Source organism: Thermobia domestica, chromosome 4 (genome assembly GCF_964235325.1).
Source record: "Thermobia domestica chromosome 4, izTheDome1.hap1.1, whole genome shotgun sequence".
NCBI lineage: Eukaryota > Metazoa > Arthropoda > Insecta > Zygentoma > Lepismatidae > Thermobia > Thermobia domestica.
The window spans coordinates 330,556,524-330,576,218 of NC_137457.1; the positions used below are offsets into that span (position 1 = coordinate 330,556,524).

Here is a 19,695-nt window from a genome sequence, read left to right on the forward strand (position 1 = left end):
GTCATATATAGTACGTGGGGGTTCCTAGATACGCAGCTATCCTGTGTTTCTGGTTCAGTTAGCCCGGTATTTGCATTCTGATGTGTCCTACCGTTTTGGCCCTCATTTTTTTTTCTTTCCACGCATTCAAATCTCGAAGTTTTTTTTTTAAAAAAGAAACTTTTAACAAAGTCGCATACTTTTGTCTAAAGTTCTGCTATACTCAAGATTCCAACAAATTAATATTATTTTTTCTCTTTTTCCGTACACACACACACACACACACACACACACACATATATATATAATTCTTAGGGATGGACCTCATGTTTCTTCCAACCCATTAGCTACATTCTTTACAGAATGTAGTTTGTTTTTCCCTGGGAATGTTTTTTCTAAACTTCAAAGTTTTTGGGACGTTTCCAAAACTACATGGTGTAAGTGCTCTCAGTTCATACTTTGTGTGTGTGTGTGTGTTTAATCTTATTCTGTTATTCATTGAAACTAGGGCAATATAACAGAATAATACCGAGAGAAACAAATATATTGTGTATACAGATAACATTTTGATTTAACTCAACTAGACACATAGAAAATGTGTATCGCGTTTGACAGTGTTTTATGCGGAGATACGAGTAAAATGAAGCTCTCTGTTGATTACACATGTCGTATGTTTTAACATATTTTCTATTTATGTTTTCTTACACATATCTTAATGCTGACAAGTGATGTTTACAAATAATCTTTTCTTTTACAAACATTCTACTTTTTTTTTTTTTTTTTTTTTTTTTTTTTTACAAGATCTAAGTTTTTATTCAAGATATTTAAACTGATGCATTTCATTCTGTAACTAATTCATAACCAAAACGTTAGCAATAAATTTCTATCTGGCGCACTAGTTTCCTGAATAGTTTTTATAATTATTTTTGATAATTGATATAAAACTTATACATATCTAAATATCTGTTAGTAAACAGAACACTGGTGCAAATCCCGGGGAATGACATGGGCATGTCCTCCCAATCTTGGAACTAGGGGGGGACTGTCCTTCTCAATAATCCAATTTGAATTTATATACAGTAGAGCGTCGATTATCCGAGGTAATTGGGGGACATGGGTGCTCGGAAAACTGGTTTGTTCGGATAATCGAACTGTACATGTTTATTTGCCATGCGCGGAGCGGCACGCCTCAATTCTAAGCTGGCGCAGCTGTTGCTGTGGGTATACGGACAAAATCTCGCGGCCGAAACATCGCCGCCCAAAATCTCGCCGGCCAAAACCTCGCGGGACAAAATCTCGCGGGGCCAAAACCTCGCGTGGCCAAAACCTCGCCGCCCAAAACCTCGCGGGACAAAATCTCGCCGGGCCAAAACCTCGCGTGGCCAAAACCTCGCCGCCCAAAACCTCGCGGGACAAAATCTCGCCGGGCCAAAACCTCGCGTGGCCAAAACCTCGCCGCCCAAAACCTCGCGTGGCCAAAACCTCGCCGCCCAAAACCTCGCGGGACAAAATCTCGCCGGGCCAAAACCTCGCCGCCCAAAATCTCGCCGTGCCAAAACCTCGCCGCGAATGAAACTTTTCTTTAAAATTTACCCAATGTGTTTCCTAATATGCAATTCCACATTACAAATAATAATAATAATAATAATAATAATAATAATAATAATAATAATAATAATAATAATAATAATAATAATAATAGAAATAATATACAAAACATCGCTTTCTCGGGTTATTCCCGTTTCCTCCCACTTTCTTTATTCGATCATTTCCTTCATCCTGGTCATCTACGTCTCCTTTAACTTATAGGACATAATCAAGGGACGACGTAGAAACTCATATATTGTTTCATATTTTCATAAATATTATTAGATTTTTGTTAAAATTTTAAGTTTTTGGATGTTCCAAAGTTCACGAAACTAACCTCGTTAGTTGTCATTACTTTCCTTATGCAGACTTTCTTTCCCTATAACCAGTTTAAAAACATCCTGTCGCCCTACCTTCACATTGAAATCCTCTAATACAGAAATAGAATTTTCATATGGTATCGCGGGACTTGGTCAAATACCCGTGATACTTCTTCTGAAACAGCGTCTTTTATACCGTCATCCTTATCATCTGTTGGAACATTTACATTTTGGTCAGGCGAGATTTTGGGTATGGCGATATTTTGGGGCGAGAGGTTTTGGCTCGGCGAGATTTTGGCCCGCGAGGTTTTGGGTGGCGAGGTTTTGGCCAGGCGAGGTTTTGGCCCCGCGAGATTTTGGCCCGCGACGTTTTGGGAGGCGAGGTTTTGGCCAGGCGGGGTTTTGGCCCGGCGAGATTTTGTCCCGCGAGGTTTTGGGCGGCGAGGTTTTGGCCAGGCGAGGTTTCGGCCTGGCGAGATTTTGGGCCGCGAGGTTTTGGGAGGCGAGGTTTTGGCCAGGCGAGGTTTTGGTCCGCGAGGTTGTCGCCGCGAGGTTCTGGCCGCGAGGTTTTGTACCCAAACCGTTGCTGTGAACAGCTTTGATACTGCCGCTACTTCTACAGCCAGTGCCAAACCGACAGAAGTGTGCTGAATGTTGAAACACAGCGACTGGCGGCTTGGCCGGTCAGCAGCGCCTTATGAAGACCCCATTAGAAGCAATGTTTCGCCAGCGTTGGCTCAGTGCGGCGACTACTGTGGGAAACTTGGTTTGGGAGTGAGGGGGATGATGGAAGGTAGGGTGGGAGAGTAACAGGTGCGAGCGAGTACACAGTTCGGTTAAGCGGTGTCGTTCAGTTGACCGACGTTCGGATAATCGACGCTGTACTGTATATATATATACCAATCTGTATATATATATATCTGTATATATATATATATATATATTGGTCTAAGTAGAAACATACCAATTATAAACATGCACATATTCAGATTTCAGATTGTGTTCATGACAAACATTTGTAATACTAATATGTACTACATACTTTATCTACAATGCCTGATATACAACATACAAGAGGTTTACCTCGGAAATCAGATTCATCTGCCGTAATATGAGTTTCATCTCCCTTCGCCCTCAGAATAAGCCTAATATCTGCCTCCTCCCAAAGTTGAACACTCTGCTTCCCTGATCCTTCACAACATTGTTTTTCAACTTCATAAATTTCATAAATACTTTGAACATTGCTTAAAAAAAAAAAAAAAAAAAGATGATGGGAATGGTCTTACCTCTCCCCTCAATGTTGAAGACAGATTTGCGCCGATGAAACGGAAACATAATTTTTCAGAGCTCCCTCATGGCTAAGCGGTTAGCGTACGCGCCTTCGGCGTGGGAGACCCGGGTTCGATTCCTGGCGGCAGCTCATGTGGTTCGGATTCCACGTTAATCAGTAGGTCCACGTCTCATATAGCCTCGCTGCTGAAAGGGACGCTAAACTAAAATCAACTCAACTCAACATAATTTTTCAGCACACATTTTCCCCCCTCTGTATTCATGCTTTATACCAGTGATGGCCAATTTATGACTGGGGGCCAGAACAAAATAAGAATAACTCTAACTAACTAACTCTATGGCCTATGAAACTTTGGGATTCAATGCCATGATCACAAAAGCTCTCCATTGACTTCTGTTCTTAGACAACTGGATACAGTTTCTACTTCGTTCCTATTCCTGCGAGAGTCATCTTACATTTGAGACTTTTAGAAGCCAAACCGATTACCCCATTCAAGGGCGCCGATTTCTCTGTAAATTTTGGGGGACCCATTCAGATGCAGAAAGCATATATGAGGATTTTAAGACAAATTACATTCAAATTATGCCAAATATTGTAAATTTACAAATACAATGAGGGGCCCCACATGAGCTTTTGGGGGGCGGACCCCCTTGGCCCCTCAGGATCAGCGCCTGTGCCTCCATTTTTGTTGTTTTTAGTTCTATACATTTTTGACTTGAACCGAATAACTCCATAGTGTAACAATTTGCAACCAGAATGCGTAAATGTACTGATCACTCTCATTGTATCTAAGTTACTAAAATGCTCACTAGTGAAAAAATCTCGTTAGATGGAGTTGATCGGTTTGGCATCTGAACGGCTCATTTGGAGTTGCCTAGTGTCAAGTGACACTTTTTTGTCTATATCACGTGCTACTGACGTTTTCGACATGATTAAATGCACCCTAGGACACTCAGATGCCTTAGAAAGTTTTTCTTATTCTATCTCTCAACAAATACAATGCTAGCCTACAAACACACTGACGGAAATCCCAAGGAGTTACGCTCGGTGACTGAAACTTACACAGAATATTCACCTATATGTTTTATTCCAGTAATACCTGTTTCAAGATAGCAACTCCAAGGACGCGCGTGCACTGCCATGTGAATGCGGAATGGGTGGAGCCATTAGAGACGTGCCACGCTGCTGAGAAGCAGTAATGTCATTGTGCCAGTCTACAGTAACGCGTGCTACGAGTGTACAGAATGTCTCGAAGACGACAACGAAATGTTTATCGGCAGTTCACGTAATTCGAACGGGGTCGTGTTGTAGGGCTGCGAGAGAGTGGATTTTAATTTCGTGTTATCGCAGCAAGAATCAGTCGAGACGTCTCCACGCTATACAATTGTTGTCAGCAATGATCCCGGAAAGGCACTACTACCAGAAAACCGGGTCCACCGGTGAAAGAAAGAATCGGCGTATTCGCAGGATGGACCTAGCGGATCGGAGGGCGTCTGTAGCCGAAATTCGAGCTGCAATGACACCTGGCGTCAGTACAAGAACTATTATAAATCGTCTACTAGAGTGTGGACTCCGCTCTAGACGACCTGTGGAGTCTATGCCGCTTACTCCTACCCACCGTCCAGACCGTCTACAGTGCTGTCGCAAGAGAGTCCATTGGAGGGCAGAATGGAACTCTGTGGTATTCACGGACGAGAGCCGTTCCTGCCTCGGTACCAGTGATGGACGTATACGATTCAGGAGACGGGCTGATGAACGTTTGTTGCCAAGCTGCATTAGTCGTCGTCATACCAGTCTCCCGTTAAAGAACGATATGGAAAGTGGCCTGTTTCAACAAGATAATGCTCGTCCTCATACCACAGCTGCAATTGTACGTGCTCTTCAATTTTTTACGTGTTTCCTTGGCCGGCAGGATCTCCAGATTTGTATCCAATAGAACATGCGTGGGACATGATTAGACGACGCCTCCGGACCCATCCTCAACCATCAACAATCATCGCCGATCTGACCTTACAGGTGCAGCAGATGTGAAACGCAATCCCACAAGATGACATCCGACACCTCTACGATCGATTGCTTGCTCGTGTGAGACGCTTTCATTCAACGAGGTGGTGACTACACTGGATACTAAAGACGAATATCATCCACTTTCGTTTGGCGGTGCACCTGCATTCTATAAGCTCTGTACTTCAAACTTGAATCACTGTAATAACACATGTACATGAGTATTCTGTATAAGTTTAATTCACCTAGCATAAGTTCTTCTTGGTACTAGGATTTCTGCTAGTGTACTTTCTTCATTGAGACACACCGTGGCTAAGGGATAGAAAGCGCGATTCTCGTGCGCGAGGTACTTGGTTCCAAATCAGCTCCCACCAATAATCTTCTTCCCTTTTAATACACAGCATCCTATTTTCCATACATTTAATATGTCATGAAGAATACGAACACTACAGATTGCAGTAAATATACTTACCCTACTTACAGTACTTAAGGTACTTACGGTACTTACGGTACTTAAGGTACTTACGGTACGTACGGCACTTACGGTACTTACGGTACTTGTACGCTACTTACAGACAACTCTTTACGTGAAATTTTTCTTCGACTGGCTGCTTGTTCGGAAATTGCCATATTAATGTACAGCTATTTCAGATTGCAGGGTCTCCGTGTAAACCATTGCTATACTTTACCCTTTCTAATTTCGTTGATTTTATATAAAAGTGATATACACGTAGGTTGAATATCATTCAGTTACAAAGGAAATTCTGAATTTCTGTTTCAATGTAACTACAATTGTTTGAGAAAATTCTCGGAAGCCTGTATTTTATAATAACAAAAACTGAACCATAATAGCGTACCTTCAGGTTTCATAGTTTCGTGGAAATGAATATTAAAAAATATAAACTCTTTTTGCCTTTTCAACACATCCATTTCTCGTTGGTTGCTATTATCAACAAAGATCACAGAAAGCGTTCCAAGAAACAAGCTTAAAAAAGTAAATAGGATTATTGTATACAGAGCAAATTCCATATTCTTCCTCCTGCTGTGATATGGAAGGGTATTGTTGAAGGGGTTTCCTGGAACCAAGAGCTTTGCAAGTGACAGAGAGTTTAGGGATTCAGTTCCAATAACACTAACAAAGTCAGTTGATTTGTGGGTTTTCAGAAGAGTGAGTTAGTCATTGTAGGTCTTTTGATTAACAATTAAAAATGCATTTTCTGTATTAAATTTTGTTTGGTTTGTAATTTCTAGTATGTTTCTCTCATAAACACTGATTTTTCAAAGAAAAGTAAATTTCTTACTGCTACAGAATAAAAGTAACATCAAATTCAGTGCCGTGCCGTGCCGTGGCCCTGGAGCGAGAGTATATGGCGCCCCCGTACATATGAGTGAGGTCGACATACCAGCCGCAAAGCGCCACCATGGTTGACGCGAAACGCTAGAAAATTTTCAAAAATAAACTTTACTTTTCCTTGATTTTGAGCACTTTTTATTACTTTTTGCTTCCTTTATATATATATATATATATATATATATATATATATATATATATATATATATATATATATATATATATATATATTTCTTCCCCCCAAATTTCGCACCCACTTACTTCGGCGCCCGGGGTCGTCACCCTGCTCACCCCCACACATGGTATGGCATTGGTCAACTTAGACAAAGGAACAAAGTTTTGAGTGTGATGGAGTGAAATAAACGTTAATTAAATTATTGTTTTCCAGCAAGTTAATTTTTAAACACGAGAAAGAAGTGTGGTAGTGGTGGTGAGATAGAAGGTAATTAGATTATTCTTTTTCACAAGCTTAATTGTTAAACACGAGAAAAAAGCGTGATGGCTGTGAGATACAAGTTAATCAAATTATCCTTCTTCACAAGCTGAATTGTTAAAAGCAAGGAAAGATCGTCGTGTTTGAGATAAAAGTTAATCAAATTATCCTTCATCACAAGCTTAATTGTTAAAAGCGAGGAAAAAACGTGGTTGTTGAGATAAAAGTTAATCAAAGTATCCTTCTTCACAAGCTGAATTGTTAAAAGCGAGGGAAAAACGTGATGGTTGAGATAAAAGTTAATCAAATTATCCTTCTTCACAAGCTTAATTGTTATAACCGAGGAAAAATCGTGGTGACTGAGATAAAAGTTAATTAAATTATCCTTCTTCACAAGCTTAATTATTAAAAGCAAGGAAAAAACGCGGTGGTTGAGATAAAAGTTAATCAAAATATCCTTCTTCTGAAGCTGAATTGTTAAAAGCCAGGAAAAATCGTGGTGTTTGAGGTAAAAGTTAATCAAAATATCCTTCTTCACAAGCTTAATTGTTAAATGCGAGAAAGAAGCGTGCTGATAATTATTGTTAATCAAATTATTGTTAACTATTATAGATAATAACTGATGTTAGAAAAATTGAGAAAGAGCTGTGAAGAATATGGAATGAAAATAAATGTAGAAAAACAAAAGTCATGGTGATTGGAACGAAGCCATCGGTGCCAAATATAGAAATAGAAGGGGAGAAAATAGAACAGGTGACTAGTTTTCGATACCTGGGTAGTATTATTAGTTATGATATGAAGTATGAACTGAAATAAAAGTACGAATAGGAGTGGCGAAAGAAGCCTTTAGAAGGAAGAAAATACTATTTTGTAGGATTTTGAATAAATAGTTTAGAAAAAGACTCATAAAATACTTCGTGTAGAATATTGTACTGAATCGGTCAGAAACATGGACATTACGCAAAAGTGATGAAAAACGATTGGAAGATTTCGAAATGTGAGTATGGACAAGAATGAAGAGAATTAACTGGACCGAGCGGAAAAAGAATAAGATGGTGTTAGAAATGGTAGGAGAGAAAAAGAACAATTCTAGGTAGTGTATTATTAAGAAGAAAATGTAGTTGGAACATTCGTTAAGAAGGAACTCTATCATGACAGATGTGCTATAGTGCTGCCAAAATGTCTTGAGCCATGGCAAATATGCAAACTAAAGCTCACACCCACGGTTGAGCCAATAAGGATTCAGCTGTTGCTAAGCGAGAGAGCCTTAGCCAAAGAGAGTGGAATTCCTTCAGCCGATAGCAGCGCTCGTAACGGAAGAGTAGGTGCCAAGTCAATGTGGTATATCTATAGAGAGTATGGTGGCAGGAAAGAGAGGAAGAGGGCGAAGGAGCCTACAATTAATGGACGATATCAAATCAGAAAAATCGTACGTGAAGACGAAGAGGTTAGCGGAAGACCGTGGAGCATGGAAGCTTCTCAGTTGCAGCAAGTGGCCTGCCAATAATGGCACAATACCTGTGATTATGATGAGTATAATTATATTTTGACAAACAATAGCCACAAAGGAAGTTATAAATAGAGGATCTGCCCATATGTATCTTCATCCTATTAAATCAGTGAAGCCAAAAACCAACCGAGCATCAGCACGTCTGATTGGCTACACTCATTTCTACCATCGTCTGATTGGCTACTTTCGTTTCCGCCATGATTGTTGGCTCAAAACATTGCGATCCTATTGGGCGAAGTGGGCAGAGTAGGGGTGGCGAAACTCTGACGTATGGCTTCAAGATTTTGTTGTAAGGGCAGATCCTCTATTTTATAAGATTCTTGGTAGCCACACTACATTATCGAATTTTCACACGCTCGAGCTATCGGGGTCAAGGGAAAAAATACCAAAATTATTATACAAAGGATTCGAACCAGGAACCTTCCAATTACAGACAGAGCATTAATATTTCACCTACGTCCGGTTGATTCTCAATAATCTGAAGTTTGATCCTAGCGCCCCTAGTGATCGGAAATCAAAGCTATATAACTAAGTCCCTTTTTTCGGGAACTACCCCAACAGGGAGCACAATTTCCTCACTGATTTCTGTCCCGGATCTTCCATATAATCGCTTCATTTCCAGGTTCTATGGGAGGCACGACTGGGCTTCTCTCTGGCAGTGTATGTGAGTATGTCAACGAGAGAGATGGAAAGGGAAAAAGAGAGATCTGCAAACTCAATAATGTACGACCATATCTCCATCGAAATGAACTGGGTCAAACCATCTTAAACCATTCCACTCGTCGCTCCATACCAGGGTGTGAGGTGGGAGTTGAAGGATGGAATTCCGAGTGAGATTCCATCTAATCACTTAAAGCGACAGAAAAGGATAGAGAGAGAGAGGAGTAGGAAGCAAATATTCAAGGCGAGTGACGACGTTGGGACTTTTACGTCATTTTGACCTCCTACACACACTCAAGAGCACGCTAAGCGATAAAAATTTTGTACATTAAAAGGTTGACCTGGGTCAAATGAACTTCTTTTTATATATATCAGGATTTTTAAATGCAGTCAGCGTCTTTGGAACTTAAGATAAACTATTAAATGGATGGCTGAAAATGAATTCGATAGACAAGTAAAGCTACTACAGAAGGGTAATAATTTCTCGGAGTATTAACCATGTTAAGCGAGATTGACCTATCGTTTTGTAGCTAACATGAGCTTTTCAAGATCAAATTTTAGACTACCAAACTATATGCTATCTGGCAGAGCAGAAGTCTTGTACGTATAGAATGGCTATGTTCATCCGCTCACTCATTGGTCGACAGGTATTAAAGTAAAAAGGTGCAGTCCGCAGCAAAAAAAAAAAAACCTGCAACATGAGCATGTAAGTTTATTGTAAAACTACGTCTAACAGCCCAAGGAATCAACATAACGTCTAAGTGGCACGAATCACGCCAAGAGAAACCTCGGCGTTCTCTCCTGCACACTTATTTTGGAGCAAAAGACTTCGTCGTTTCACAATAAACTTACATGCTCATGTTGCAGGTTTTTTGCTGCGGACTGTACAAGATAGCAAAAAAAAAAAAAAGTTTCTTGATACGGAGGCCTAATCACCGTGAAATTAAAATACCGTTAATTTTGCAGTAATTATGCGATATCTTCAAATAGATAAAAGATAATCGATAAGTGAAACAAAAGCTCCCTAGACAATATTATTTTGCACCACGTACCGTTATCACGAGTCACCTAGTAGCTTTCCATTTGCAGCCATTTAGAAACGCGAAAATAAATACCAATTATCTAAATGGCTGAAAATCGAAAGGAGATACGTGAGTCGTGATAATGGTATTTCATATAAAATAATATTATCTAGCGCGCTCTTGTCCCACTTTTAGATTATCTTTTATCTATTTGAAGATATCACACAATTATTGTAAAATTAACGATATTTTAATTTCGCTATGATGGGGCCTCTTAATCCTTCAACAACAAGTTCCGTCTCTTCTCTTAACTGTATGTTCAAACCGGAACTGGTATAAATTAGGAATTTCCGGTTTTAACGTTGATCACCATAGAATAAAAACAGTAATAGATAGCAAGAAGCAGTTCTCCGAATTGGATTCAGTGCCCCAAAAGTACGCTTTACTTTAATCCTCATCAATCCACAGAAACAGAAATATCCCCGTTTCCGGTTTCAGTATTGAAGTCTATAGAGCAAAACCCGTAAAAGACTGCGAGAAATCGACTTTTTGATATCGATTCAGGATCCTAAGAATAGCATTATATTTTAGCCCCTATCCCTCTACTAAAACCGGAAATGGTAAAACCTAGTCCCGTTTCCGGTTTTAGTGTAGAATTGTATATAGTAACATCGGTAAGAAATCGCTATTTGGTATCAGCTTAGCATCCCAAGAATAGCGTTTATTTCAATTGCTATCGCTCTATTGAAACCAAGAGAGGTAAAAAATCTTAAGAAGATTTTTCGGTTTCGCCATAAAATAACCAAATAAAAACAGACGGTTACATGCACGTATGCATATATAGATACACATACGTTTAAGTCGATTCCAGGCCATAATGAATTTGTAATGGACAATCGTGTCCGTGATTTCTCTCGAGTTTCTCTCCTTTCCTACAACACTTTCATTTTAATTCCTCTCATAACCAATCACTTCCATTAATCATTCGGTTCCATTAGCCTGTAGACATAAAACTGGACGTGGGACGTAAAACTGAGATATTTCATTTTCACTTACGATTGAAGAAACATTTGTTTACAACTTTCATGAGTTTAAAAGAAATGAAATCTTTTAGTTTAACGTCCCACGTTACGTCCTTTAGATTAAGGAAGACGATGATCAAAACAAGTGAATATTGATGGAAGAATTTGGAATGAGAAAATTAGAAAAAACGGGGCTACCTTGAGAAAACCTTCGATGTTGTCCGTCATAAACTTACTTGGCCGGCGATCAGGGCCGTGCCGTGCGGAGGGGGGCGAGCGGGGAGACGGCCCCGGGCGCCGAAGTAAGGGGTCGAAAAATTCGGGAGAAAAAAAGGAAAAAGATAGGAAAAATTGCTTGGAATATATGTATGGGGGCGCGGTCGTATATTCTCGCCCCGGGCGCTGATTTTCCACGGCACGGCCCTGCCGGGGATCGAACCGAGGTCTCCACGCACCAGATGGAAGCGATCTATCACTGAGCCACTGTGCTATGAGTTTGAAAGAATTTGCTATATTATTTACATTATTTATTTAACAATCACCAGATACAGCTCAGAGGCCATTTTTATACTGGATATCTAAAAACAGCAACAATAACAATGGAAAGGATTTGGGGAGGTATATGCCAGGCCTGTTTAGTAGGTATCATTCCAGCATTTGCCTGGTAGGACTGAGGAAAGCCCCAGTCAGGATGGTCGGCTGCAGGAATCGAACCCACGACCTTCCGAATGTGAAGCAAACGCATTACCCTTGAGATACTTATATACAACATTTTTTGTTTCATTTTGCAAGTTTGCGTAGACCCTATTATTCTAATTCCTTTTGTGATGACGGTTAGCACACGCGCCTTTGGCGTGGGAGACCCGGGTTCGATTCCCGGCAGGAGCTCATGTGGTTCGGATTCCACGTTAATCACTAGGTCCACGTCTCATATAGCCTCGCTGCTGAACGGGACGTTAAACTCAAAATCAACTCAACTTTTGTGATGAACAAATTCAATTAATACTCAACGTCGTAAATAGACCTCGAAAATTTTGTTTTGCGTAGTGCGGAGGTTTCTTGGAAAGAATTAACACGTTTTGCGAAGTATTTCTACTAATTTGAATGAAAAAAAAGTTTGTCCCCAGAGGAAACTACTTTTTGTTGATTTATAAGGACAAGAGCACTACTGCGTATTATAGGATTGTTTATGAAATATTTAACTATGGAACATCAAGACAATCGCCTGAGTCACTTTTCAGAAAATCGTCCATAACTTACTTCCAAGAATAAACTAGAGCTTTGAATTCTTCCTAGAAAAATGGCTTAACTATATTATCCGGTTGTTAATGGAATATTCATTTATGAAGTATAAACTCTCATCAAATTATTAGAGCCACTTTCGAGGAAATTCCAAAATTTGAATTCCGCTCTCTAATAAACTGCACCTATTTTAGGATCATCATCATTATCATCATCATCTATATATTTTATCGTTATTGGCAGGTCACTTCCATGCTCCAAGGTCTTCCGTTAACCTCTTTGTTTTCACGTATGATTTTTCCTTTGTTATATCGTCCATCAATTCTAGTCTTCTTCGCCCCTTCCCTCTCTTTCCTGCCACCATAGCCTACCCTCTATAACGTCCCTCATGATACAGTTCCTTCTTAGCTAATCTCCCAACCAGTTTCCCTTCCACTTCTTAATAATACCTAAAACAGTTCTTTTCTACCCCATCATTTCTAACACCCTCTTGTTTGTTTTCTGTTCAATCCAGCTAATTCTTTCTTCTCTACCCCCACATTTCGAAAGCTTTCATTCGTTCTTCATCTTTTATGTGTAATGTCCATGTTTTTGATCCATACAATACAATACTCCACACAAAGCATTTTATAAGTCTTTTTCTCAACCCTTTATTCAAGATTCCACAAAATAACACTTATTTTGGGAGTAGAAAAAAAATAGGCATCCGCTGACGAATCTTACAAAAATTTTAAATTCAAAAATTTGTTCTGGATATGCTGAACGGCATGTCCTTTACGTGAGTGTACTCGTATCGGACGAACGAACAGACAGACAGACGTCCCAAATATCCCTTTTTACGAAAAAAAAAATAATAATAAGCCTGTGTATTTCTTGAACAGATAAATCCAGGATTTGAATCCAGATTGTTCACAGCCATTATATTTTCTTCTCTACCATCGTCTGTCGAAAGTAAAAGCAAGTAACAGTGTCACGTGTACACCACATAAAAAAGTTTGGTTTATATGGCGTGGTATTTTGTCAATTAATATTGAAATCGGAAATCGAAGTAAATTCCTACTACTTCCTGTTTTAGTAAAGAGATTTAGAGTGAAGAAGGAAAATGATTCTTGAGATGCTTAATTGAATGCAGAAAACCACTTAATTATCAACGACAAACCCGGAAGTGGCTGATTTCTACCATTTCCGGTTTTAGTAAAGAGCTTAGAGTGAAGATAAGATATTCTTTGGACACTTAATTGGCTGCAGAAAATCTGTTGCAACTATCGATTAGTGTTTTCACTCTAGAGCAATTAACGATGAAAGCACAAGTGTTTTTATGCCACACACGGCTTGAATAAGGGTAGGGAGAGAGAAAGGGTGAAACCTATTCTTTGAACTCTAAATCTATTGCAAAAAAACAGCTTCTCGCTATCCCTTATATTCTTTGCTCTGTGTATATCAATATGGAACTGAAAGTTATAATAGATTGTTATCACTTCCAGTCAGGCCAGTAGCCAGTTCAAAAATGTAGGGGGGGTGAAGGTAGGGGGGCCCGACCCAAAAATATTATAGTTCATCACTATATTATAGTTCATTTGCAAGTCTACCGTGAAAATTTTTAGAGGGGCCCGAAAAAATTTAGGGGGCCCGGCCTCCCTAGGCCCCCTGGATACGGGCCTGCTCCCAGTTCTTGTAGAGAGTTAAGAATACAGATGATGAAGTGTGGTCTCGAAACATTCAATCCATTGCAGAAAATAGCTTTTCGCTATCTATTGTCTTTTTTGCCCTATAATAATCAACGTAAGTACAGAAAATTACTAATTTCTACTGTTCCGGTTTGAATACCATTGCCATCAACTCTATTCCTGAGCTCATTCGTGGCTATAGCGGTAAGTGTACACGCCTGCTGTGGCATGGGAGACCCGGGCTCGATTCCCGGCATGAGCTCATGTGGTTTGGATGCCACGTGAAGCTATAGGTTCACGTTTCATATAGCCTTGTTGCTGAAACGGACACTAAACTAAAAGTAAACCGAAAGTCAACTGTATTCTGCACTGAGAAAAATGCGTTCTCCGGACAGCGGTATCCTCTTGCTTACTATAGAAATTAGTACGGAGCATACGTTATGCGTATCCTACATGGGCAGTGCCCTTAGATGTTACACCATACCGTTGCAGGATGTCTGACATCTAACAGTTTTCCGTATATCACATGCACATTCTCATGTTACATTCCTCAGCTAGATGTTATATACGTCCATTTGTATGTGAGATCCTGAGCGCCTACATTGTTTCATACGGAAAGTACGCATAGATGGAACACTTATACGGAAAGTATTATAAAACATGCGTTTTCAGTTATACATCTGCGTACGTTAAGTCCAAAAACTACAGGAATTACGCATGTAACCTATCTTTTTAAGTACGCCACCTACATTTTTTTTCCTCAGTGTGGCTAAAAGTATTTGTGATCCACTAAGTACATCGTGGGATTTCCTGTCTCCCGGACGGACACACGAACAGATAGGGCACATAGAAAAATATATAAAGGAGTTCTGCTAAACACAACTCCTTAATAGACACAAACTATTATTAAACACGCGTTTAACCTTCTTCTTGTCTTTGGTGTATGTGGTCCTAGGTTTGATTCCCGGTGGGAGAGTACAAAATCATTAATCATTCGTTTCCTTTAGCAGGGGTGCCCACAAGGGCGGGCTATGACGGAAACTGCGTCATTAAAATATTTGGGGGGGGTTAAAATCTATATAAATATGTTTTGATGAGGGGGGTAAAATTAATCGAAAAGAAGATTTTGTTCATGGAAGAAGACCTACGGATAGACAATTGGGGGGGGTGCGTCATAGACATAAGGGGGGTGGGCACCACTGCCTTTAGCTTAAAAGGCACAATCGTAGGACGTTAAAACAAAACAAAAATATATAAATAAAACGCTCCTGGGATTTATGCAACCCGCTATTCACAAACTGGTATCGATTGCGTAATTAAATGAGCCACAAATCAGAATTACTCTTGTATTACTCCTGATGTCTTCAATGTCATAGAAATGTCTTCCATTTATCTTCTAGAATCGATGTACGCTATTATGCATGCAAATACAGCCAGGTTAATAGACAGAAAGTTTCAAAATAATTATTCTGTGTCCGTTATTTACATATACACAAAGACAATCACACTGTCAGAGATTAGCACTAAAATATCTGTGAAACGTTGACATAGCAATGCCCATTTGTTCCTAAGTAGCAAATGTACCTATTTTGTGTATGTAAAGTTTCTAGTCCCATTCCCACGCATATATTTGTGTTGAAATAAACATGAGAAGTGGTTCGGGACCTAATGTAAATAGAGAATCCTGTCTCACACAACCTCAGCGGTGAAAACGAACGTTAGACTCCAATTAATCCATCTATCCGAAGTTGATATGCAACGGTGGCTCAGTAGTAGAGAGTTCACCTCTGGTGCGTGGGATCTTTGGTTCGACCCCAGCTCGCGCCAAGTGAACTTCGGGGTGGACCAACACCGTGTGCGTGGGTTTTCTCGGGATTCTCCCCTTTCCTCCTACTTTCTTCATTCCACCATTTTATTCAACTCTCATCATCACCATCTCCTTTAGCCTAGCCGGCATAAACTTTCGAAGCGTTGCTACTTTCTTCCATTCTGGCTACATGATCTGCACACCTGGGCCTCCTAGATTTTATGACTTTAACAATGTTTGGTAACCGACATAAATTATGTAGTTCCTCGTTATGAAGTTTCCACCATTCCCCGTTCCCATTTCTTTTGGGTCCGAATACTCGTCTCGAAGTTTTATTCTCGAATACTTTCAATCTACGTTCTTTCCTTAGAGTAAGCGACCATGTTTCGCAAGCATATAGCACAACAGGCATGATTATTGTTTCACATGTATTTTTCGACAGAATTCGCAACGACAAAAGATTTTGAACTGATCAATGACACGAATTTCGTGCTTTCATTCGACTACCTGTATCAAAATAAGAAATTAAAAATAACCTTTAAAAATATTTTTTCACTATTATAGTTTAATTCTTTTTATCCCTTCCGCTCGCGACCCTCAGGTTGAGAAACACTGAAATAAAGATTTAATTATTTTTCTCTCTGATTCTTTAAGAGTCTAGTGATTATTTTTTTAAATTTATATTATTTTCAAAACATAAAATCTTTAACGTAATGGATAAGTTGTAAAATAGTTTTAAAAAATACTTACGTAACACAACATTCTTAGCACTTTCCAGATATCAGTTCTTCACATAAATACAGTTAAACATTATCCAGCATTTCTCTTGCGCCGAATAGGCCAAATTGTCTGCACTTCGAGAAATAATCGCTTTAGGTGTATTACGGCCATAGTCTCATATTGCCATATACATGTCCACGTATTAACACATTGGTATTACTCAATAACACACACACACACACATAGAGCACACATTCACACACAAGGTATCATCCTTAAAACGTATTAAAAATAATTTACATTACTTTCAGTTCGTAAACTAACATGGTTATTAAACACTTGTAATATTTACATCAGTATGCATTGTCAATCAAAATCAATTTTGATTTATTAGAATGTTAGAAGACGAGATACCTCGGTTGATATCAAAACACAGCACTTCACACCAACACTTTTTTTTTTTAAGTGTTCAATTTGTTACAATGTGTAAGCTACCAAAAGGATTGACGTTGAATTCATTACCGAATTACACAATATGTAAATATTTAATGCAGCACAACGCATTAACGCAGCAACTAAAAGGGGTAAATAAAATTACCCTCTTTCTCCCCCAATATTTGCTGACATAGGTAAAGAAGCAACAAAAAGCCAGAGATACAACGTTTATTTTTCTACAATTTAACGTTCCTTTCCAAAACTAAAACTATAGAAGACTATAGGAGACATGGAATTTAACATGACATTCGAGCCACACGAACTCACACCAGGAATCATACTAAAGTTTCTAGCACGAAACGCTGGGTTTGTAGTGTAACGATTCTGTTATTATTTTTTTTTTTTTTCCAAAATTATAAATTAACAAATTTAGGTTCTAATTTAGAAATATTTTGTAAAAGAATACGGATGAGATATCATTATTATTTTCTCAGAAAATTGAAAACGTAGTACAATCGAGAAATCGCTTTTTTTTTTCTTTTTCAAATGATTCTCTCCGGAATCATAAGATGAAAAATTGACGCTTGTGAAATATCAACAAATTACACAAAGCACACACCAACTCAACTCAACTCGCGCGCTGCTAGAGACAAACTGTGTGGTTCTCTGTTTCAACACTGGCCCCGCACGGCGCAATAGAAAAAGAGGTGCTCGGTCTTTTCTCTCCCCGTTTCCCCAGCGTTTCAAATTCCCCTTCCCGTCACTGTGTATATACCCTACCGCGGGGCCAGTGTTGCCAATTTTGCAATTTTATGGCCAAAATCAAGTTGTTTGTTTTTCAAATACCGCCTAGGTATTAAAAATGTAATTCAGCTATTAGGCTCGAACTTTAGCCACTCTTGCATTCGTAATTGCCCATTTCTGGGTATTTTTAATCAGATGTAGTTCAATAACTTTTTTTATTTTTTTAATAAAAACGACTTTGAAAATATGAACAGAAACAAAACGAAGTGAAGTTGCATTGACATATCACTACGTGTCTTGTTTGGTCATCATTGCCTACTCCTAATGGACTTGGAGCTCATACGTGGCTAAGTGGTTATTGCAAGGGCCTTTGGTGTGATAGTACCGGGTTCGATTCGGATTCCACGTTAATAAGTGGTCCACGTCTCATATAGCCTTGATGCTGAACGGGACGTTAAACTCAGAATCAACTCAAAAAAATCAATTTTCATGCACTTGTGGCCACGTGTAGCTTAGTCACTGAAGCTCTTGCCTTTGGTGCGAGCGGCCCCGAGTTCGATTCCCGGTCAGACCACTCTGTCGAAAAAAAAGTGTAAGTATTTTTTGAGCCCAGCTATGATGAGTGAGATTTTCCTGGGTTTTTATCATTCATATCAGACAAATGCTGGAATGGCTCCTAACATATAGGTCCCAGGCCGCTTCGTTCCTTCCCTTTCCTTGGATAGTGTGATCGCCGAGGTACGTCATCCCTCATATGTGAAGGGCTAACATATCCACAGATATTAAAAGCACACAGAAAGCTAATTCCTAATCATAATCCTCATGGACTCTGAGCAAGGAAGAGCTACTTCGTGGCTAAGCGGTTAGCGTACACGCCTTTAGCGTGGGAGTCCCGGGTTCAATTCCCGGCGGGAGCTCATATGGTTCGGATTCCACGTTAATCAGTAGATCCACGTCTCATATAGCCTCGCTGCTGAACGGGACTTTGAACTCAAAATCAATCAATCTCAGCAAGGAAGTCAGAATTCTGAAAAATCTACCCTGCTGTAGATAAATTCAATGAGAATTTAATTTTACGAATGAGTTTTTTTTATTGTATTTGCGAATGTGTCCTCTTAGCGCTGTTTGTGGTCCCTAATCTTATCTACCTGGTACCTCATCTTGAACTTTGCATACTGTACGCCCCCTTCTTTCGTGGTCGTTAGTCATAAGTGCTTTTTGTCTGACCTGGTCAGTGATTTCAGATATATTATTAAATCAGCAAATCTTAGTATTAATAACAATAATAATAACCATATTCTGACAATCTATGCTGTATTTATTTTTAGCAAGAATTCTGCATATTCTTCTAGCAATCATCATCATCATCATAAGCATTCTACCATTATTGGCAGATCACTTGCTGCAACTGAGAAGCTTCCATGCCCCATGTTCTTCCGCTAACCTCTTCGTCTTCACGTACAATTTTTCTGTTTTGATATCGTACATCAATTATAGTCTCCTTCGCTCTCTCTCTATTTTTTTTCCTACCACCATATCCTGCCGTCCTTTATGATACAGCTTCTTCACCAGCCTTGTGCTTAATCAAATCACAGTTCTTACCCAATAATTACTTTGTGATGTACAGGATTTAATTTAACATGTCTGTGTTACAACATTCGTAATATTTCTAAGTATGAGTGCAGTTTATTTCTTCAGTATCTTGCGCCTTATTTACTTGTTTCTCAAGCCCCCCATGTTGGAAATTGCTGGTCTAGACTAATAGTGCTATTAGTTTAAGCTAATATTACCGGAAAGATTGGAAACAAACAAAATAATACAAGTCATTATAGGTACTCTCATCAGTGACAGAGTATTACGTACAATAGATATTCTAATGTAAATGGCAACAGTGTTTGATT

At 39.3% G+C, this 19,695-nt stretch overlaps 1 protein-coding gene across 7 annotated transcripts in view; it reads right to left on the reverse strand.

The window, feature by feature from the left end:
- Window positions 1-17,746, reverse strand: part of CASK (peripheral plasma membrane protein CASK) — a 458,844-nt gene extending 441,098 nt beyond the window's left edge. For 2 of the 7 annotated variants that reach the window (XM_081756876.1, XM_081756875.1), the window contains exon 1: window positions 16,646-17,746. In XM_081756876.1, the coding sequence (XP_081613002.1) occupies window positions 16,646-16,657 (12 nt within the window). In that variant the 5' untranslated portion in view covers window positions 16,658-17,746. The remainder of the gene's footprint in view (window positions 1-16,645) is intronic. The other 5 variants (XM_081756880.1, XM_081756879.1, XM_081756878.1 and 2 more) reach the window with 4 other exon arrangements.
- Between the last annotated feature and the right edge of the window lie 1,949 nt (window positions 17,747-19,695).